The sequence below is a fragment of the Carya illinoinensis genome, chromosome 10, assembly GCF_018687715.1.
Source record: "Carya illinoinensis cultivar Pawnee chromosome 10, C.illinoinensisPawnee_v1, whole genome shotgun sequence".
Taxonomy (NCBI): domain Eukaryota; kingdom Viridiplantae; phylum Streptophyta; class Magnoliopsida; order Fagales; family Juglandaceae; genus Carya; species Carya illinoinensis.
This window is the reverse complement of record NC_056761.1, coordinates 4,606,648-4,631,333: the sequence shown is the minus strand read 5'-3', so window position 1 is coordinate 4,631,333 and position 24,686 is coordinate 4,606,648. Positions and strand designations below refer to the sequence as shown.

Below are 24,686 nucleotides of genomic sequence, written 5' to 3'. Positions count from 1 at the left end.
CATATATATATTATACATAAATGCTCAATTCGATCGACTTATCGTCGTTTCCGGTTTGAGTCAATATTTTTTATTATTATTTATTATTTTACTATTATTTTTTATATATTTTATTATTATTATTTAATATTTTATAGCAGATGCCGTGTGTGTATTGTTTTTGCAGAGAACAAAAGACAGATTAGCACAACTCTTGAGCCAGCTTCTAACTTCTTGCCTGGTGATTGTATTGCATGTACATTAATATTTAGTTTCCTTTATTTTGATCAAATATATGCAAATTAACTCATCATGATCATACTCATCTCTCATTCCTATACAAAGTGGACTACTACTTTTGCTGTTTTGCGATGATTTCTTTTTGTTGATTGATTGGATTTAATTTTTTTTTTTAAATTTATGTAAGAAGATCATTTATAATTATCCAAAGTTATATACATGATGGCAGACATATATAGGTGGAGAAATACTTTTTACAGTCGGCGTGCAGTCGGCTGTAAAAAAAAATTAATACGAGACCTACATGAAAAAAAAAATTATTTTTATAACTTTTTATAATTCATGTAGGTTCCCTTGAATATAAAAAAAAAACATTTATAATTTTTTTTATTCATTCCGTACAACCGACTGCACGCCAACTGCATGTGGCGACTGTATGTAGCAAAGCTGATATAGGTGATGGGACATGTTAAAAAGCTGAAGTGGTGGCCTGGTAATATAATTTCGGTCTTGATTGTTGAACGGCAAAATGATTAGGAGACAAAACTATTGGGGAAGAATGAAACGAAAACTTCCAAAAAGAAAAACCCACAATAGCGTAAGTACATCATCAGGGGCCAAAACTATTATCCTTTTGTTAAAGAGTAATGCTATATACAGTCATTTTTGTACACTTTCTGCGCACTCCACTGATATGATTGGCTGGATTAATTTTTTTTTAATATACAACCAATCATATCACTGGAGTGCACAAAAGAGTCCGTAAAAATGACTGCACATAGAATTTTCCTTTGTTAAATTATATACTACACAAAGGTATAAATTAGAATATCCGTTGACTCTCTAATCTTTCAATTAATCTTATATTTTTTCATGTCCAGAAAAAAAAATACTAACATATATAAATGCTAGCTAGCTAGCTACTTAAATTTCATTGCAATGAAAACGAAAGTAATATATGGGTACTTTGGGGTTTGCATGGGTTGCAAAGCCACAAATACGTGTAAAGATATATACTAGCTAGATAAAGGTACTTAAGTATATATATAAAGAATATCCATTCAGATCTTTGATATTTCAACCTCCAAATTATTTCTCAGAAAAGTAAAACTTACTGACATAAACGCTAGCTGCTTAAACTTCATTGCAATTAAAACGAAAGCAATGTGCACTTTGTTGGGGTTTGGGTTGTTCATCAATTATATTTATTTCTAATGCATGCTTTCCGAGCACGCCCACGTATATATATAGGAAATGACAGGGAAAGTCAAACTTCAAATTTGTTGGGCACAACATGGACGGTTGCAATATGACAAGGTGAGTTTCGTAGTACCACTTCTGAAAATAAGTCACGTACACGGATACCGACCGATCTAGCTAGATCTTACTAGAGTATATACTCAGACCATGCACGTTTCTATTGATGACTCTGCATGGTCCCTGGAATTCATATATAATTTGGATTCATATTATATACGCAAGATGATCAGTATATTATATATATAATATATAACATATATGCAGCCACGTATATATATATATAAAAGATATTTCATAACATGAAAATTTCCTTTTTGGCATTAGATCAGTCATAAACTGATAAGCATCATCGTATATATGTATATTGCCGATCGATCGATCGAGTGCTGTAACTGATGAGGAACGAATTAAACCGTCACGCGGCATGAAATCCGGAGCTGCATGCAAAGTCAGATGATCAGCTAGTTAGCTAGCCGACAGGAGTCAATTTGCTGATGATCATGGTCCCAATTAATTAGCTAGTTCAAGTTTATCCGAATCATGTGCTTGTCAATCAAGCAATTATTATACATCAAGACTACTTGACGACAACATAGATAATGATCCGGAACAACGAACGCCGGCGCCCGACAGGAGTCACCGTCATAGTCCTTGTTAGGTACGAGTAAAATCGATCATATATATTAATGGACATAATTGGAATGCTAAAGTCAACCACAACAAAAAGCAATATTATTATAATTTTTTTTATATAGTTGAAAAATCACTTCAAAATTCAACTACATGCACATATATATATATATATATATATATATAATCTTACTGCCCGCCCGCACGACATTTTCGAAGTTCTTTTAAATCTAGTTAGAAAGAGTTTGTGACTTTCCAATGAAGAATGTTCTCATTTCCTATATATCCCTAGCTAGGATATATATTTCCTGCCAGCTGTCCTCACCGTCTACTTAGCATGCCATGCATGTGTGGGAATTAGCCAATCGCTCGTAAATTTCCGTAGCATTTTCTGCGAGAATACTCTGAAGAATATACGCGGAAATTATATATATGATGCCTACCTAGCTAGCTTCATGTATATATATCGGTGCCCTATACACTAAACTTTTTACCTAGCTACAAATTCAAAAGAAAATCGAAAAAAAAAAAAATTACAAGTTCCTTCTTCAAGCAGCCATGCAGCGTTCTTTACCACTTCTGGCCAAGAGCTTTGCTCGTAAAATCCAGCTTCATTATTCTCGTAACCAAATCCCAACCATAGACAGCCCTTCATGCGACGTGTTCTTAAGCCACCGAGGGATCGATACTAAGAAAACGGCCGCCGGTTTGCTTTACTACCAGCTTTTCGGGTTGGGGATTAGGCCTTTTCTCGACAGCCGAAGTATGAAACCTGGGGACAAGCTGTACGACCATATCAATTTAGGTATCCGGAATTGTAAGATAGGTGTTTTATTGTTCTCGTCCGGGTACTGTGAATCCAGATTTTGTCTCTACGAGTTGGCTCTGATGATGGAATCGAAGAAAAGGGTTGTACCCATTTTTTGGGACGTGAAGCCCTCCCAACTTATTGTGAAGGACGATGGAACTTACCTAGAGGAGGACCTTCAAAGATTCAATTGGGCAATCGAGGAAGCTAAAAACACCGTTGGGCTTGCCTTTGATTCTTTGACAGGGTATATTAATTTATCCATTCCTTTTCTGGATTATTATTGTAACTTGGAGGAGAGGTTCGACATTTTCGCCATATTCAACTAACCCCAGCTTGCCATTATTTTCATTCATGCTGATCCTCTTTCTTTGCGGATTTCAGGGATTGGTCAGAGTTTCTCGGAAATGCTTCAGATTCAATCATAAAGAATTTACAGGAGGTAGAGGGGGAAGAAATGGAGAATAATCTTAAACACCAAGAGTTCCAGTGCAATTCCCTTTTTATATCGCAACAAAAGCTTTACAGCTAAAATTAAATTATATATGGGATTAAACAATCAATTATATTGATTCAAACTGTAAAAAATCAGCTGTAGATCATTACACGATATACGGTTTTTCCGATCCACGATATATATTTCTGTACAGTTTCTGTTTATTTCATGTAACGTATATATCCTGTAACATATCAATAATATGTATATATATATATATATATATATAAAATGACAATAAAGTTGATATGTACAATATTACTGCAACATTATTGAAGCAGAATTAATGAAGTCATGAAAATCTTACTTTCCAAGTTGTGATCAAATCATTTACTCGTACGTATCTGCTGTAATGGATTCAAAACGATTCAGCAACGTCAGTGCATATATATATATATATATATACCCATTCTTGGGGACCTTAATTTTATAAAGAATCCAAGCTTCTATATAATTAATGCTGATTAAATTTATGTTTTTCCATTTTTGATCTAAGTAGTAGGGATGACATCTTTAATTAATTTTTTATAAAAGAAGTGAAATTGATTTGATTAACTCAATGCCTTCGGCTTCCATTGATAATTATATTAGCTCATATATTGTGATATTAATTTATAATGATATTAACTAAGCTTAATTAGTTATTGAGTGAGTCGATCATGTTAATGTAAAGGAGAAGTAACGTATATACCTCTATACCAACATTATACTATTGCTAGCTGATCGTGAAATTACAAACTAATTATCATTCATATTTATACTTGGGAAGATAAGCAGGCAAATGGTTACCTCGACTTGGTGACCAATATCGATCTAGTTTTTCTTCATATACGGCTGATCTAGTAGTCATGAGTATCCGGAAGAATATGGGAATAGATCTAGCCCTGTGCCAATTGTGATATTATTTCTTAAGTCTGTGCATGGCCCGAGCCAGCTCAATGCACCCCTTATTTTAATTTGTTTTTTTCAATTACGTGCAGACACGCATGAACACAAGAAGAAGCAATGCAGTTTCCAGTACTTGAAATTTTCACAATTAAAAAGAAAAGAAAGAAATTAAAGTAGTATCTGTTTCATATGGAAGAATATGCATTTCTTCTAAGATAATATTATATATGTGGGAGATCCAAAATCCAAACAGTATATACATGAACTAATTAATGAAGGTTTAAAATAATATATACCGCCATGCACCCAATTAGCAAAAGAACCAATGAAAGCTTGAAATTTTAATTGGTTTTACTTAGAATAGTGTAAGTATATATTTGGTAAATACTATACCCCTCTTAAACCAAAACGATCATGATGTGATCAGCTTTAGCTATCCTTTTCGAAGAAATTAAATATAATAAAAAGTCATTTTCTGCATGGACTGGTCTCGATCTGATCAATCTTCAAAAACTTAAACTCCCACATTTAAATTAACATTAATTATCAGACAAGTTTAAATTAATGGTAAATGACGGATTTGAATATTCAAAAATATTCTCATACCCCGCCTTTAACAAATAGATTCACTTTTCTTTAAGTGAGAAATGGAATTGAATTACGATCGAAGACGAGGGTTTGGATAGAAAGTATTTTATCTCATCTCATGGATCTCATCATTAAAATTTTCTTAAATTCTTACATAAAAAATAATAAACAATTCAATTTTTTTAAATCCCAAAATAATAATATTAAAAAATAATATTTTATTCAATTTTCATCTTAATTCACTATTTAAACTAGACCTTAACTACCATATTAGATATTTGCAAAAGTTTAAACTAATTATTATTTATTATAAATTTAATAATATTTTAATCCATTTAACTATCGATCCCCTAGATAAAGTAAAGTACAATGAAATTTTCCACTCATATTAAGATTTAAATCTTCCAAAAGTAGGCTTGCAACCCGACCTCCCGACCCGAAACCATGTATTTAAGGAGCTAAACTAACCCGATCTGACCCAAACAAAATGAAACTAGGTAGAACCCGTATAGCCTGAGAAGAAGAAGAAAAAGAAAAAAAATAAAAAAAATAAATAAAAACTGCTTTCTGCGATCTGAATCTCATCTACCATCTTCAATCTCAACCCATACAGTGGCCTAGGACGTCGCTGCCTCCATTTGTAGAAGGGCCACTGTGACGCCCCCAAATTCCGTTTGGGATCAGACGGACATTTGAAGCGTCGAGACATGCAACACAAGGTTACCTGCCCCCGTTCATGACATATAAGATGCAATATTCCTAACATGCATCTAACAATATGCAATATTCGCAGCGAATAAATTTTTTTCTTTAGCAATACTATGCACCAAATTGAAAATATCCCAAATGCTTAAAACATACTTCATACATAAAAATCCATTGAACAACTAAGATCACAACATTAGTCCAAAATGGTTATGATCCAAAAAGTAGTAGAGATGCAACTCAATCGTACAAGTAGTAATTTACGTTAATTACTATATCAACATTTATGTCGCACCGTCACTTAGTCAACTGTGTCTAGTTGATCAGCTCCTGATTCTCCTTCAGGTCTTGTAACAAGATCTACCATTCGGGGGGAATAGTAGTTGGGACTACCAAAGTGAGATTTGATTACAAATCTCAGTAAGTTAACAAAAAACTTCCATGATGCATGGATGACAGTAAAAGCATAAATGCATAATCAAATTCATAAGTAATTAAAGCATAACTTGGAGTACAACATAGCATAATTGACATAACTTAAATTGAAACATGAACTGAACTTGACTTGACATGAACTTGATCTGAAACTTGACTTAGCATGAACTTGCTTTGAAACTTGAATTAACATGAAAAATACATACTCCACAGTTGTTGTGGCCCCATGTATTTTACGTGTAAATACATACTCCACAGTTGTTGTGGCCCCATGTATTCTATGCAAACTTGACTTAACATGAAAAATACATACTCCACAGTTGTTGTGGCCCCATGTATTATACGTATAAATACATACTCCACAGTTGTTGTGGCCCCATGTATTCTACGTGTAAATACATACTCCACAGTTGTTGTGGCCCCATGTATTCTACGCATCATAATTGTAGTTAAATACATACTCCACAGTTGTTGTGGCCCCATGTATTCTATATAAACATAATGTACTCAAGATGAAACGTGACTGGAATACAAAAGGACTGAAGCCCTGACGTAACATAACGTGACTTGAACATAACTTGAAATACATGACCAACTTGAGATAGAAACATTTCGTAACATGGCATAACATATAATAGACAACATATTAACATGACATATTTGCAACAGTGAATATTACATGACTTGACATACATGTAATAGATGGCATACTTAGCATGACGTACTTGTAATGTACAGTAATACATAACAGAATATGTAACAGATAAAAATTGATGACAGAATAAATTCTGTATAATAGACAATTACGTGATAACTTGGCATGGCATGACATATATGATAACACACATACATACACTGTAGTTCTTTTACTTAGCACACATACATAATAGACTGTTAGTAAGTTAAAAGCTAACTTACCTCGATCTCCGCGTTTCTTATAAAACTTCAAGTGCGATCACGAGAAAAAAAGCTTCGAAATGGGTGTACAAAAGACCTCCTAAAAGCTGTCCGAGAGAGAGTGTTTGATATTCTTTCAATGGAAAGTGTAAATGAAGATAATTTCATGGGGAGAGGTGGCTGGAGATACTTATGGATGAGATATGGAAGAGACGAGGCTGGAGTTGAGAGTTGAGTGTAGTTTTCTCCTACCCAAAAAAAATCTATAAATGATTATCTTATAATATTCTATCCAATAATATCTAAAAAAAAATCAACTTAAGATATTTTTATCTAATAATATCTATCAACTCAAAATATTTTTACCCAATAATATTCACGAAAATTACCTCAAGATATTTCTTTTTATCCAATAATATCTACAGTTTTGAACAGACGTTTTGTCCAAAAATATGAAAAAATGTTATTGCGCCATAAAACTTTAAATAACCCTCCGAGTCTAATGGCACAAACCATAATACATTTTGACACTTCTAACTATCTCCAATAATAAAAAATACACTTATGATACCATAGTAAATAATAACACTAACTATATAGTTAGACAAAAACCTATACGTTTAATGGATTCGTGAAAACTTATGAGGTTTTCACGAGGTTCCTAAAGTTAATAGAAATTTTACAATTGAATTTCTAGCGGGCTGTTACAGCCACCGAGTAGCAACTCGCCACCCCCAGTTGTTGCACGGTGAGTTCTCTACTTCCTCTCAACACCGTTTTCTCTCACTCTCCGTTCCCTCTCTCGGTCGGCTCCCTCTCTCTTTTTTCTCTCACTCTTATCTCTCTCTCTCTCTCTCTCTCTCTCATCACTCTCAGGCTGATGACTTTCGTAAATTTAGTTAGCAAAAACACAAACTTTAGCTTTCATTTTCCTATTAGACGAGTAATAAAAATGAATTCTACAAAATATCAATGTTCAAAATCGAAATCAGACAAATTTCGAAAGCAAAGTCACCATTAGAGTGGAAAAAGGGAAAAGACCCATTGACCTCGCTATTCTTGTTCTGAAGCATGAGTTTGAACTCAGCGATCTCGATCTCCTGCTCCTTGTTCAAACACAGATGCTCTCTCTCACTCCTCAACACCATCGCCAAAGTCCTCGTGTTTCCCTTTACCTCCATCAACGCCTTCACCTCCTTCTTTTTCTCAAATGACGTCGCTCCCTTCCCACTCCCATTCTCATTCCCGAACAGTTTCTTATGTAGCCCCGTGAAGCTGGCCCCCTTCCTAGCGATCTTCTTCAGGTTCTCGGCGATTGCGTCCGATGGAATAACCAACGCCGTCCTATTTACCACCTTAGATTTCCATGAAGAGAGAAGTGAAAAATATGCAGATAGGGGCAGGGTGTGACGCCCCCAAATTCCGTTTGGGATCGGACGGACATTTGAAGCGTCGAGACATGCAACACAAGGTTACCTGCCCCCGTTCATGACATATAAGATGCAATGTTCCTAACATGCATCTAACATTATGAAATATTCGCAGCGGATAATTTTTTTCTTTAGCAATACTATGCACCAAATTGAAAATATCCCAAATGCTTAAAACATACTTCATACATAAAGACCCATTGAGTAGATCACAACACTAGTCCAAAATGGTTATGATCCAAAAAATACTAAAGATGCAACTCCATTGTACAAGTAGTAATTTACGTTAACTACTATATTAACATTGACGTCGCACCGTCGCTTAGTCAACTGTGTCTAGTTGATCAGCTCTTGATTCTCCTTCAGGTCCTATAACAAGATCTACCATTCGGGGGGAATGGTAGTTGTGGCTACCAAAGTGAGATTTGATTACAAATCTCAGTAAGTTAACAAAAAAACTTCCACACAAGCTAATGATGCATGCATGACAGTAAAAGCATAAATGCATAATCAAATTCATAAGTAATTAAAGCATAACTTGGCGTACAACATAGCATAATTGACATAACTTAAATTGAAACATGAACTGAACTTGACTTGACATGAACTTGATCTGAAACTTGACTTAACATGAAAAATACATACTCCACAGTTGTTGTGGCCCCATGTATTCTACGTGTAAATACATACTCCACAGTTGTTGTGGCCCCATGTATTTTACGGAAACTTATTCTTTAACTGCTTAAATACATATTCCACAGTTGCTGTGGCCTCATGTATTCTACGTGTCACAATTGCTTTGTCTCACATACTGTATACGTCACAATTGCTGTGACCCCATACATAAGTAATCAAGATGAAACGTGACTGGAATACGAAATGACTGAAGCCCTGACGTAACATAACGTGACTTAAATATAACTTAAAATACATGACCAACTTGAGATAGAAACATTTCGTAACATAGCATAACATATAATAGACAATATATTTAACATGACATACTTGTAACAGTGAATATTACATGACTTGACATACATGTAATAGATGGCATACTTAGCATGACGTACTTGTAAGGTACAGTAATACATGACATAATATATTATGTAACAGATAAAAAATTGATGACAGAATAAATTCTGTATAATAGAAAATTACGTGATAACTTGGCATGGCATGACATATATGATTACACACATACATACACTGTAGTTCCTTTACTTAGCACACATACACAGTAGACTGCTAGTAAGTTAAAAGCTAACTTACCTCGATCTCCGCGTTTCTTATAAAACTTCAAGTGTGACCACGAGGAACTGTAATTAGTGATTCTAAAAGTTAGAACTAAATCACTAAATATTTGAAATATGGAAAATACTAACTTAAAGAGTACTCTCTACATGTGGAAAAATGACCGTTTTACCCATAACTTAAGGATTTTGCATACTAACTCCAAAAGTTTCTAAAATTTACATTCCTCATGTAAATTTTGTCCTAAACTTAAATATCAACTCAGAAAAATTTAAAATAAAACACAACTATGAAGAACACACTATGGCCGAAACATCCATAGGCCATTTCCCTTGATTTTTGTTGCAATTCCTTCCAACTTCAAAACTCATGCTTAAACCAAAATTTTGCAACAAACATCTTCCAATCCTAACTTCAAAACCATACTTAAAACATCCATTTAGAAAAAGCTAATAATCAACACCAAACTTTTTTGTAAAAAGATCCAAGCACTTGAATCACAAGTTTTGACCTTAAATCAAAACATATCCAAGAATTTCAAAAATCAAATCTTACTTCTAACATATTCATAATATCATCCTAACATCAACCATGCTTTAAATCATCAAACTAAAGTCACCAAAATCACAAAATAACATTTGGAGTTTTTGGTTTTACACTTAGTCCAAAAACAGAAACTTTTTTCTCAACTAGTTTTGATAAATCTCTTGATCTATGACTTATAAATATATGATCTTCAAACCAAACCATTACATGGTTTAAAAAGATGTCCTAAAACATATATAAACTTCTAATTCAAGATCACATGGTTAGAAATTAACCAAAACATAAATTTAGCCAAGAATATCCACTTATCTGAATATCTCTTTGCATAAAATTTCATATCTTTGAAACTAACATCAAATATCTTCAAAATAATAATATAACATGTATATAAGATGTTTAGGATCCTCCAATAAAATTATCAAAGTCATTAGAATAGGTTTAGACCACCAAAGAGTTAAACTTTCTCAAAACAGAAACTGTTTTTCCTCTTCCAGTTTCTAAGTTTCTAAATCTAAGAAAATATTTCATCAAAACCTTTAATCATGCAAAAATCCTCAACCAATAGTCATATATACATGTTAACAATACTCCATAAAAATTTCGGACCAATATCTATCCATTAGCTTGGTCAAAAACTCCAAACTATAACATATTCTCCAGTTTATCTCCCAGAATGACCTTTCTATAGTTTACACAATATTTGACTGACCAAATGATCTTCAAATGGGGCAAATAAGATATCCATATAAACTAGACTAAAAAAGAAACAACTTATATGAATGAGACTTTATGATAAAACACTTACAACAGCTTCGAAATGGACATGCAAAAGACCTCCTAAAAGCTATCCGAGAGAGAGTGTTTGATATTCTTTCAATGGAAAGTGTAAATGAAGATAATTTCGTGGGGAGAGGTGGCTGAAGATACTTATGGATGAGATATGGAAGAGATGAGGCTGGAGTTAAGAGTTGAGTGTAGTTTTCTCCTACCCAAAATATCTATAAAAGATTATCTCTTAATATTCTATCCAATAGTATCTACAAAAAATCAACTTAAGATACTTTTATCTAATAATATCTATAAAAATCAACTCAAAATATTTTTACCCAATAATATTCATGAAAATTACCTCAAGATATTTCCTTTTATCCAATAATATTTACAGTTTTGAACAGACGTTTTGACCGAAAATATAAAAAAATGTTATTGCGTCATAAGATTTTAAATAACCACCCGAGTCTAATGGCACAAACCATAATACATTTTGACACTTCTAACTATCTCCAATAATCAAAAACACACTTCTGATACCATAGTAAATAATAACACTAACTATGTAGTTAGACAAAAACCTATATGATTAATGGATTCGTGAAAACTTATGAGGTTTTCACGAGGTTCCTAAAGTTAATAGAAATTTCACAATTGAATTTCTAGAGGGCTGTTACACAGGGGCTAGGTTCGATGTTAGGAAAAGTGAAGAAACTTCGGGTTCCAAGTGATGGCCCGACGTTCATCGGGTCCGATTGGTTCAAAACTAACTTTTTCGGATTGGATCTGCACGGGTTGATCGGCCCATCCGGCTTTTTGCACATGCCTATCCAAAAGGCTTAAATTAATAAGAAATCTAATCATTTAATTAATATTATTTTTTATGGTTGAGTTGATGTTTCGTTTTTCACTTTTACAAATAGATTTATTGCTGAACATAGATGCAAATTAAAGCTGTACTTAATTAGTATCTAAAAGTAACCCCAAAACCCAAAAAAAAGAAAAAAAAATACGTCGAATTGACTGTATATGAAGTAATTTTTGTATATTAATTATGAGTTAGGATGCATAAAGGTGAGGAGTCATTCATGCACTTTTCCTCTACGCAGAATGCATAAAGGGTCTGCTGCATGCCACTGATCTGCAAAACAGTACTGATTCTTGGTTCTGTGTGTGTGTTTATATGCAATACCCATATGCTTTTGCATTTGCCCATTTATTGTTCAAACAGGCTAGCTCTGCCAGCCGCCCGCGCCCACAGTCTTGCTAGATCTCCAGTTTTTCCGATCCGCTTCTTAAATGAGTGTTTCAACTGGAAACAAAGAGTTCCAGTGCAATTCCCTTCTTGCTAATATTAGATGAGTGTACCCTGAAAAGCATTGGTACTGCATTCCATGCATGCTTATTAGTGGTGTTTCTTTCTTTTTTGTTCCCTTGATTCCTCCTTGAGTTTTTATAAAAAGGAAAATTAGCTTTTTACCGTGTGACTTCGTGCTGTCAAAACTGCCCTCGGATCTTCCTGAAATGACAAGTTGGAGTAACGTATTTTTTATTAATTTTGTTTTTTGGCAATATACTTATTCCCTTTTATTTAATCATACGAATTTTTCTAGGAGAATGTGACCATGAAGTTGCAATTTCTTAGGTTGTCGCCATTTGATTGTAAAATTCAATGGAAATCAATTTAATTTAATCTAATTTTAAGTTGAGTCTAATATTATGATGACTTGTTAAATCTGTCTTTCAAGTACAAAAGCTATCAAAATATTACATGGATGAACTCTAAGGTCATTTCCACAGGAATAATAATATTCATGAAGAGCAAAAATATAATAAACTGTATTTGTGTGAGGATGGTGTTTGTAAAAGGGGCTACTTATACAACTAAAAAGAAGAAATAAGAAAATGAAATTTATGCACTGATGTGAAGTATGTTAATGAAAAATGCTTTGAATCTTTTCTCAAGTTTTTTTTAATGGAATAATTTTTTGAAAGCTTGTAAAATTAAAAAAAATGAATAAAGAAATAAATGTTAGAAAAATAAGTGCAGAAAAAATAAAAGTGGCAAAAATCTAAACTGAAAATCCTTGAGATTTCAAAAGGGGATTCTAATAAACAATTTATCAAACACATAAACTTCAAGTTTCCCCCATTCATGAATTAGAATTGAACATTCATCACATTTCTTTTTATTCAATCATTTACTCATTCAAAGAAATAATGACTGGAAATTAAAATAATTCAAATCCGGTTTATAGTTTATCCAAAATTTCCTCGTGAGTTGCAAAATAAGTTTGGTCAATGTAAGGAAAAAGAAACCTATGAAGTCTAAAGTCACAATCAAGTATTAGTTGTGCATTACATCAACAATAAATCAAGATCAACAAGAAGAACTCCAAACTTTCACAAATACAATTTGTTTCACAAAGAAATAGGGTATGAAAAAGAAATCAATGAATGAAGTGTGATAAATCAACTCTAATCCAAATCTGGGTTCCTTCTCAAAATTTAGACTTAGTGTGACGCCCCCAAAATCTCCACGCCCGAACACGGGAAAATTGAGACGTCCGGATGGTGACAACCCGGGTCACCATCCCATCGACGGGTGCTGAGTGTGTGCAAGGCAACAAATGTGTACAGAGAAACACGCAACGGATAACGAAAGTCATAACTAAGTACCAGAATTTTTCTTAACGTAATACAAGCTGTTTAAAACATACATAGATAAAATATTACAAAACACAAATACGGCTTTAACAAATAAAAAAGATAGCATCAGCAACCCGGCGGAGCCGCATCCTCGGGCTCAGCCTCCTCCTCATCGTCCTCTAACTCTGCACCAAAAGCTACGGAACCACAAATGGTACCGCAGGTAAGTAAAACCCAAACACTACCAGATAAAAACACATAAAACTCAAACAAGATGCATGAACCATGCCCAATGCACAAAGCCCAAAAACACCAGTTTTCCACACACGCCAAAAACCCTTTTGGCCCAAAAACACATCCTTTCCGAAAACACGCCAAAAGTCACATTTGGCCGCCAAAAGTCCATTTGGCCCAATATCTCGCCAGAAGTCCATCCGGCCTAATATCTCGCCAGAAGTCCATCTGGCCCATGCCAAAAGTCCCATTTGGCCTCACAAACCATTATCCAATTTTAACCGTATGCACCATGACCTCCCCTAGGGGTCATCCGCACACCCTGGCTCCAGTGTCACACCGTAGAGTACCATCACGCATGTGACACCTAACGAGCGATGCCCAGTTCCGGGCCCCGCGCGTGCGTAGCTAAGCATCCTCTAGCCCTCGCCAGCGAAGGGCCACGGAGTCGGTGAGTAGGGCGATGCCCGGTTCCGCGCCCGGCGCGTTCGTAGCCAAGCATCCCCTAGCCCCGCTCCCGTCATCTCTCTCGACAACTCAGGGGACATCACTCAGTTTATTCCGCTCCCGAGTGACCAGAGGAGCTCCACCGAGATAATAACTCATCCCGGCTTGGGCTCGTGATACACACACACCCGTAAAACCACTCACGCCAATACACAGGCTTTTCACACAATTCCACAAACACACGTGCATGCACCATGTAATGCCATAACAATGCATAATAAAATAATCAAACAACATAAAACAATTAAACAGACAACTCCGTCCTCCATCCATCCGACCCCCGAAACTCCTCGGACTCAGTCCGGAATCAACAACCAACAACAGTAAATAATTGAATGAGCAATATATATTAAAATCTAAAAATAGGGTTTGGAAAATACTTACAGCGCTATATGGCAATTTTAGAAAACAAGCGGCGTTGCAAACGGCGGAAAAACAGCAACGTCACAGTGAAAATTCACTGTGGCCGTGGGTTTGAAAAACCCACTTTTGAACGGGGACAAACTAGGACACGAGATTGATAGGAAATGGTCTAGGGATGGTTGTGAAGCTATTGGAAGTGGCGAACGGCCGTGGGTGGCGGCGGAATGGCCGGAAATGGCCGGATTACCCAAAACGGAAACTAAGCTCGTAGGAGCTGTTCCGGTGGTCGTTGGAGGCCGGAAATGGGTGGGTTAGGACGGCAAGGGGTCGGTGATGAAGTGGCGAAGAAATGGTGGCCGGAGGTGGAGCGACGGCGGCAGATTGGAGCAAAATCCGTGCGCCCTTCTTGGAGCTTTTCCGGCCAAACGGCCGACCGGTTGGGGGTGGGTTTTGGAGGGGTGGTGCACCGGAGGGAGAGGAAGAGAATGGGACTGGTGGGAGGCCGAATGGTGGCCGGACGGCGGCAGTAGGGGCTGGAGAAGAGGACGCCGGCGTGAGGGAGATGGAGGAGAGAGAGAGAGAGCTCGGGGGGGTCTGGATCGGGGAGAGAGAAAGAAAGAAAAAAAAAGAAAAAGAAGAAAAAGAAAAGGAAAGGAAAAAGAAAAGAAGGGAAAAAGAAAAAAAGAAAAGAGAAAAAAAAGGAAAATGATATGAAAAGAGATGAGGTCCAGTCCTCACTCCGGGAAAACGAAACAAACCGCCAAAAAGATTAAAACCACAAAACAACTAAAAGAAATAAAACACAACCTCAAATAAATTAAATTAAATCAAAACCAATTTTAAAACGTAAATAAATTAAAATAAATAACTGATATATTAATTAAAATAAAAACAACCATTTAAGCGAAAATACACTTAAAAGCGGGTCATCACATCCTCCCCTCCTTAAAAAACAATTTCGTCCTCGAAATTGCAAATCAACCACCAACCTAAAGCAAGCCACATAAACGCTCATAATCCAACTGAGATCAAGATTAAAATACATACCTTCATCATTCGAACAAATACGGGTACTGCTCCCTCATGTCCGCTGCTCGTTCCCAAGAGAAGTCTTGAGCTAACGGATCTCCCCAAGCCACTTTAACTAAAGGTATCGTCTTGGACCTCAACTGTTGCTCCTTCCAATCCAAAATCTGCGACGGAACAACTTCGTAAGTGAGATCCGGTTGCAACTGAATACCTGCTGAGTCGACGAAACGTGGCTCTTGCTGCCCAAAGCTCTTCTTCAGGGATGATACGTGGAAGACATCATGAACATCCCCAAAATAATCTGGCAAAGCAACTCTGTAGGCGACGGACCCTACTCTCTCCAGAATCTGAAAAGGGCCGACGTACCTCGGATCTAGTTTCCTTTTCTTACCAAAACGCTTAACACCTCTCATGGGAGAAACTTTAAGATAAACCCAGTCACCAACTTCAAATGACAATTCTCTCCTCCTGGTATCAGCGTAGCTTTTCTGGCGACTCTGAGCTGCCGCCATTTTGTCTCTGATGATCCGGACTTGGCTTTGCATTTCTTGAATTATTTCGGGTCCGATTACCCTACTCTCCCCAACTTCATCCCAATACAAGGGCGACCTACACTTTCTCCCATAAAGAGCTTCATAGGGAGCCATCTGAATGGTCGCATGGTAGCTGTTATTGTAGGCAAACTCAATGAGCGGCAAATGATTTTCCCAACTCCCTTGGAATTCCAGGACACATGCTCGCAGTATGTCTTCCAGGGTCTGTATGGTGCGCTCTGACTGGCCGTCTGTCTGCGGGTGATAAGCAGTACTGAACTTCAACTTAGTACCCAAAGCTGCCTGCAAACTCTTCCAGAACTGCGACGTAAACCTCGGGTCTCGATCCGACACTATACTCTTTGGTACGCCGTGTAGTCGCACTATCTCCTTGACATACAAATGGGTCAACTTACCCAAAGAGTCGATGTTATTAACAGGCAGAAAATGAGCGCTCTTCGTTAACCGGTCCACAATCACCCAAACAGAATTCTTCCCACTAGGCGTTCTCGGCAAACCCACTACGAAATCCATCGTGATGTCATCCCACTTCCACTCAGGAATAGGGAGGGGTTGGAGCATACCTGCAGGTCTCTGATGCTCGGCCTTTACCTGACGGCACGTGTGGCATTTCTCCACATATAAGGCAACGTCTTTCTTCATTCCATCCCACCAGTAATTTTTCTTCAAGTCTCGATACATCTTTGTACTGCCGGGATGAACTGAATACGGGGCCGCATGAGCTTCCGCCATGATCCGTTCTTTGAAATCTGAGTCCTTTGGGACCACTCTGCGATCTCGGAACCGAAGTATCCCATCACTATCCATGCTATAGTGCAACGGCCCTCGAGATTTTCGGACTCTTTTCCTGATGTTCAGCAGCTTCGGATCCTTTCTTTGGAGAGCTTTCAATTCTTCAAAATCAGTTACCCGAATATCAAGAACTGAAGACAAAATCTCCACTTGCTGCGAACTCTCTATAAGGAGCCTTCTCATCCCACAAAGCAACGATTCCAATTCTGACGGTTCGGCTTCATCCTCCAAATGTGACTTCCGGCTCAAAGCATCAGCAACTATATTAGCCTTCCCCGGGTGGTACTTGATCTCACACTGATAGTCACTGATTAGCTCCAGCCATCGCCTCTGCCTCATATTCAAATTTTTCTGGGAAAACAAATGCTTCAAGCTCTTATGATCAGTAAATACCTCACAAGCTTCCCCATACAAGAAATGCCGCCAGATCTTGAGTGCAAAAACAATCGCAGCCAATTCTAGATCATGCGTCGGATAATTCTTCTCATGGTCCTTAAGCTGACGAGATGCATAGGCTACAACCCGTCCTTCCTGCATAAGGACACAACCCAAACCAAACTTAGACGCATCACTGAAGACTACGAATGGCTTATGCGGTTCTGGGAGTGCTAACACTGGTGCCGTTGTCAACCTGTTCTTCAATTCCTGGAAGCTTCTCTCACACTTCTCTGACCACACAAATTCTGTATTCTTCCGAGTCAAAGCTGTGAGAGGTCTGGAGAGGCGAGCAAAACCCTCTACAAACCTTCGGTAGTAACCGGCGAGCCCCAAGAAACTCCTGATCTCGCGTACTGTAGTTGGGCGTGGTCATGACAAAATGGCTTCTACCTTACTAGGATCAACTGCCACTCCGCCCCGGGAAATTACATGCCCAAGAAATTTAACTTCTTCCAACCAGAACTCACACTTGCTAAGCTTGGCGTATAGCTGGTGTTCTCTCAACCTCTCAAGTACCAGACTAAGATGATACACATGCTCTTCAACATCTCGGGAATAAATCAGTATATCATCGATAAATACTACCACAAAGGAATCCAGGTAAGGTTGAAACACCCTATTCATCAAATCCATGAACGCTGCAGGGGCATTAGCTAACCCAAACGGCATCACCTTAAATTCATAATGCCCATACCTCGACCTGAAAGCAGTTTTAGGCACATCCTGGTCTCTGATTCTCAGCTGGTAGTATCCCGACCTCAGATCAATCTTAGAGAACACGGCTGCTCCTTGAAGCTAGTCAAACAAATCATCAATCCGCGGGAGAGGGTATTTATTTTTTATGGTCACCTTATTCAATTCCCTATAGTCAATGCACATACGGAGAGTTCCATCTTTCTTCTTAACAAATAAAACTGGTGCACCCCACGGCGACGTACTAGGCTGAATAAATCCCTTCTCTACCAGTTCTTGCAACTGAGTCTTCAACTCTTTCAATTCAGCCGGTGCCATGCGATAAGGAGCTTTATGCACAGGAGCCGCTCCAGGTTCCAAGTCTATGACAAACTCCATCTCCCGAACAGGGGGTAGTCCGGGCAAGTCATCCACAAACACATCGGGGAACTCTTCCACAACTGGAATGTCTGCCAAAGACTTCTTCTCAGACGGCGTGGACACCATCTGCACCAAGAATGCATCCGCTCCCCATGCAATCTCTCGTCTTGCCTGAATCGCCGATATAATTATCGGTTTCTCCTTTAATCTACTCCCCACAAATTCCAGACAATCACCATCTGGAAGCTGAAAGCTAATTATCTGACTTCTGCAATTAATACTCGCAGAATATCGGTATAGCCAATCCATTTCGAGGATAATATCAAAGCCCAACAGCTTGAACACCACCAAATCCGCATCCAAGAATCTTCCCTCAAAATTTAACGGGCATTCCAAAGCAACCTTGGAACACCACACCATCTCGCCATCGGGTAGAGCCACTACCATAGCCTTCGGCAACGGTTCCGTGACCAAATTACACACCCGAGCAAACGTGGAAGACACAAACGATCGTGAAGCACCGGAATCAAACAAAGTACAAGCATAAAACTCATACAAACAGACTCTTCCTGAACCAAACACACAACCCATGAAATCCAAAAAACAACGAAGAAACCAAATGCACCAAAAATTAAATCCAACTTAAAAATTAAATTTATCCATACCTGTGATTACTCCAGCATCATGGGTCGCTGGTGCCTCATCATCCACCTCTCCGGGTGTGACAGCATAAACCCGGGCTTGCACTGCTTGTCTCGGGTTGGTTCTTCCACCGTGTCTACCTCCACGGCTTCCTTGAGCTCTAACGGGGCAATCCCGAGCAATATGTCCCACTTGGCCGCACCGATAACACTGGGGTCCGCTACTCGTCCGACACTCGCCCTCATGAGCTCTATTACAAGCTCCACAAACAGGCATACGTCCTCCCATGCGAACACTGGAGGATGCTTGAGATCGGGTTCCGGTCCGCTGAACAAACTTCTGAGGCGAACCCGAGCTGCTTCCTTCACCAGAAAAACTCCGGCCTCGTTTGCCCTGGAGGGGAGCCCATACTCAGATTATTTTCCCGCTCTATAAGGGTGGCCACATCCACTAACTCCTGAAAAGTGGATATCCGATGGCCGACCACCATACGGCGTATGTCCTGACGCAGCCCCTCCTGGAAACGATCTGCTCGCATCTCCTCAGTGGCGACAAGGTGAAGAGCAAACCGCTCAAGTTCTATGAACCTCCGGGCGTACAGCTCCACTGTCGCGCCCCCTTGGACCAGATTGGAGAACTCTCTTGCCTTTTGCTTCCTTACCGATGCGGGAAAGAAGCGGTCATTGAACTCCTTCTTAAAACGCTGCCAGGTCACCGCAGCGAAAGATCCCAATTCAGATTCCAACAGCACCCTCTTGGTATCCCACCAATCAGAAGCAGTGCCTTGCAAGAGGTAGCTGGCGTAAAGTACTTGCTGTGCCTCAGTGCACCCACACACCTCAAAAGTCTTCTCCAGATCTTTGATCCATTTTCCAGCCTGAATTGGATCCTCATTTCCCGTGAAGTGTGGAGTCCTATGCACCAAGAAGCGCTCATAGGTGCATCCGGCTTGCACCATGCTGCTGGACCCTCCTGGATACATCCAAGGCCCTCCCTGATATGGCCAAGGACCTCCTGGTTGTGGCCAATACCCTCCTTGTTGCGGACAAGGCTCTCCTGACGGTGGATAAGGCCCTCCTGATGGTGGACAAGGCCCTCCTGATGGTGGCCAAGGACCCCCTTGTGGTGGCCAAGGTCCTTGTGGTGGCCAAGGCCCTGCCTGTTGAGACCTCGCACTCTGTTGCATAAACTCCGTCATCTTCCGAATTGCTTCGGCTATGGAGTCATCCCTGGAGGTATTTTCCTGTGGTTCCTGAGTATTTTTCCTTGGTCTCCCTGGCCTCCCCATACTCTTGCCACAACACCACTCTTGACCCTCCTTTACGAAAACAAATAAAACCATCATAAAACCAACAAAACAAAAACAGCACTACACAGCAAGAAACAAAATAAACCAGCATGCCAAAACCTAACTAAATAAATAAAAACAAGCAAACAAGCCCAGACAAATAAAACAAATAAAACAACTATACTTAACATAATTTTCAAAACACAACTTTAAAAACATTCTGGTACTACCTACGGGACATGTGGTTTTACCCAGAGCCAAACCGCTCTGATACCACCTGTGACGCCCCCAAAATCCCCACGCCCGAACACGGGGAAATTGAGACGTCCGGATGGTGACAACCCGGGTCACCATCCCATCGACGGGTGCCGAGTGTGTGCAAGGCAACAGATGTGTATAGAGAAACACGCAGCGGATAACGAAAGTCATAACTAAGTACTAGAATTTTTCTTAACGTAATACAAGCTGTTTAAAACATACATAGATAAAATATTACAAAACACAAATACGGCTTTAACAAATAAAAAAGATAGCATCAGCAACCCGGCGGAGCCGCATCCTCGGGCTCAGCCTCCTCCTCATCGTCCTCTAACTCTGCACCAAAAGCTACGGAACCACGAATGGTACCGCAGGTAAGTAAAACCCAAACACTACCAGATAAAAACACATAAAACTCAAACAAGATGCATGAACCATGCCCAATGCACAAAGCCCAAAAACACCAGTTTTCCACACACGCCAAAAACCCTTTTGGCCCAAAAACACATCCTTTCCGAAAACACGCCAAAAGTCACATTTGGCCGCCAAAAGTCCATTTGGCCCAATATCTCGCCAGAAGTCCATCCGGCCCAATATCTCGCCAGAAGTCCATCTGGCCCACGCCAAAAGTCCCATTTGGCCTCACAAACCATTATCCAATTTTAACCGTATGCACCATGACCTCCCCTAGGGGTCATCCGCACACCCTGGCTCCAGTGTCACACCGTAGAGTACCACCACGCATGTGACACCTAACGAGCGATGTCCAGTTCCGCGCCCCGCGCGTGCGTAGCCAAGCATCCTCTAGCCCTCGCCAGCGAAGGGCCACGGAGTCGGTGAGTAGGGCGATGCCCGGTTCCGCGCCCGGCGCGTTCGTAGCCAAGCATCCCCTAGCCCCGCTCCCGTCATCTCTCTGGACAACTCAGGGGACATCACTCAGTTTATTCCGCTCCCGAGTGACCAGAGGAGCTCCACCGAGATAATAACTCATCCCAGCTTGGGCTCGTGATACACACACACCCGTAAAACCACTCACGCCAATACACAGGCTTTTCACACAATTCCACAAACACACGTGCATGCACCATGTAATGCCATAACAATGCATAATAAAATAATCAAACAACATAAAACAATTAAACAGACAACTCCGTCCTCCATCCATCCGACCCCCGAAACTCCTCGGACTCAGTCCGGAATCAACAACCAACAACAGTAAATAATTGAATGAGCAATATATATTAAAATCTGAAAATAGGGTTTGGAAAATACTTACAGCGCTATATGAAAATTTTAGAAAACAAGCGGCGTTGCAAACGACGGAAAAACAGCAACGTCACAGTGAAAATTCACTGTGGCCGTGGGTTTGAAAAACCCACTTTTGAACGGGGACACACTAGGACACGAGATTGATAGGGAATGGTCTAGGGATGGTTGTGAAGCTATTGGAAGTGGCGAACGGCCGTGGGTGGCGGCGGAATGGCCGGAAATGGCCGGATTACTCAAAACGGAAACTAAGCTCGTAGGAGCTGTTCCGGTGGTCGTTGAAGGCCAGAAATGGGTGGGTTAGGACGGCAAGGAGTCGATGATGAAGTGGTGAAGAAATGGTGGCCGGAGGTGGAGCGACGGCGGCGGATCGGAGCAAAATCAGTGCGCCCTTCTTGGAGCTTTTCCGGCCAAACGGCCGGCCGGTTGGGGCTGGGTTTTGGAGGGGTGGTGCACCGGAGGGAGAGGAAGAGAATGGGACCGGTGGGAGGCCGAACGGTGGCCGGACGGCGGCAGTAGGGGCTGGAGAAGAGGACGCTGGCGTGAGGGAGAGGGAGGAGAGAGAGAGAGAGAGAGAGAGAGAGAGAGCTCGGGGGGGTCCGGATCGGGGAGAGAGAAAGAAAGAAAAAAAAAAGAAAAAGAAGAAAAAGAAAAAGAAAGGAAAAAGAAAAGAAGGGAAAAAGAAAAAAAGAAAAGAGAAAAAAAAGGAAAATGATGTGAAAAGAGATGAGGTCCAGTCCTCATTCCGGGAAAACGAAACAAACCGCCAAAAAGATTAAAACCACAAAGCAACTAAAAGAAATAAAACACAACCTCAAATAAATTAAATTAAATCAAAACCAATTTTAAAACGCAAATAAATTAAAATAAATAACTGATATATTAATTAAAATAAAAATAACTATTTAAGCGAAAATACACTTAAAAGCGGGTCATCACACTTAGAAATTTAGCCTAACATTTCAAAATAAATGTCCTATCTAAATATTTGTGAGTCTACTAAAAACTGAACTAAAAATAAATAATGGAAAAACCAGTCTATGAACAAATCTGGGAAGAAAATGAAAATAAAACCAGCCGACGAAAAGTAAATATGCCGAATAGCAATTCACCCAAAAATCTGGAAAACGAAAACGTAAAACATAAAACAAATAATTTCCAAACTAGCCGAAACTAATAAACTGTCGAAAAGAAAATAATTTGACTGAAAGGTCTGAAAACCCAAAAAAAAAAACTTAAACCAGCCGCCCCCCAAAATCTCGAAAAACAGAAAGAAAAAAGAAATAATGACCCACGCGACCTCGAGAGCCAGCCGCCCCCCCGTAAAGCCAAAAACAAGCAAAAGAATAAAAATGCCGCTGGAGAAAAATCGAAATTGCCCCTCTCGTGCGTGATTTCCTCTGCAGGTTTGTTCTGCCAGCTGCTTCTTGCGTCCCGCGTGATCGTGCTCCCGTGCTTCTGCATCGTGCATCTTGATCTGCTGTGCGTGAGTCTGTGCTTGATGCCACAATCTGCTCTACTCTTTTTTCTTTTGCTTTTGATTCCACCGGCAGGCCATTTTTGCCCCTCTTTTGTGCGAGTTTCTTTTTCGAGCGTGTGTGACTTCACACTTTTCATCCTTAGGTGCTGCACGAACGGTGTATTTCCCAGATTACCGCTGTTATGAGAGGGGTAAAATTTGAGATAATAAATTTTATATGAAACAATTGCATTATAAATATTTTTAAGTGTAAAATATCTGAATTTATCAATTTACTCAAGTATTATAATTTACGCCATAATTAAGTGTTTAACTCATTTTTATTAAACAATTTAGTCACTTTAACAACTTAATTATATAGTTTTAACACCTCATAACATTCAAACACTCAATTATTAAATTATTAAATTCATCTCAACTCAAAACATATGTAGAATAATATAATATTTTTTAACTCAACATATTTTTATACGTGAGATTTACGACTTTTTTTAATTTTCTATAAATAGTAAGAAACTTATCTTAATATCTAAACATATCTAAACTTATTTTAGATAAATTTCACATAACTCATTTTATCTACTCAATTTACTACTAATTATTCATAAATAACTGAACTCAACTCAATGACTAAATGCAGTGTAATTTGTATTAACGACGTGTACTACTCAGCTTTGTTCAGAGTATTGTTGCGTTGTTCATTATTTTATCTCTCCTGATTCTATATATATTAAATATTATTGTAACTTTTTAAGGTTAGTTATATCAGTTTACAGATGTCTATCATGTCAACTTTCATGGATCAATGTCAGTTATATGAAAGAGTTTTGTTAAAAAAACAAAAAAAACAAAAAAAGGACTTCAAAGGCTGTTCTAGAGAGAGAGACGCTCTCACTTCTCTCTAGAACCCAAAACAGCAAAGCTAACTCGAGGGAGGTCTGCCCACCTCCCACCTTCCCTGCTTTTTCCTTGTTCTTTACCGGTTTTTTCTCCAATTTTTATTTTGTTTTTGCTTTGTTTAGGTGCTTGAGAATAAGGGCTTCGGTGGTTGCAGTTATGGAGGCTCAAGGGACCTGTCTGCCTGACTGTTGCACTGTGGCTCGTCGTCCACTCTGCTGCTGTGCCGCCGAAATGGTGGCAGCATTGATGGAGCTGGAGATCCTCGAAGTGAGTGGCATGGTCCATCTATGGTGCTCTGCTTCCGCTTAG

General features: G+C 39.0%; 1 protein-coding gene across 1 annotated transcript; it reads left to right on the top strand.

Moving 5' to 3' along the window:
- The first annotated feature begins 2,667 nt into the window (after positions 1–2,667).
- On the top strand, positions 2,668–24,686 carry LOC122279546 (TIR-only protein-like). The gene is made up of 3 exons (XM_043090231.1): positions 2,668–3,164; positions 3,302–3,406; positions 24,500–24,686. Exons 1-3 carry the CDS (start codon positions 2,668–2,670, stop codon positions 24,684–24,686), a joined length of 789 nt encoding a protein of 262 aa, XP_042946165.1.

Coding starts and splice junctions, on each gene's coding strand:
- LOC122279546 (XM_043090231.1), top strand. CDS start 2,668: ATGCAGCGTTCTTTACCACTTCTGGCCAAGAGCTTTGCTCGTAAAATC. Junction 3,165..3,301: donor GCCTTTGATTCTTTGACAGG/GTATATTAATTT, acceptor TGCGGATTTCAG/GGATTGGTCAGAGTTTCTCG. Junction 3,407..24,499: donor CTTAAACACCAAGAGTTCCA/GTGCAATTCCCT, acceptor TGCTTTGTTTAG/GTGCTTGAGAATAAGGGCTT.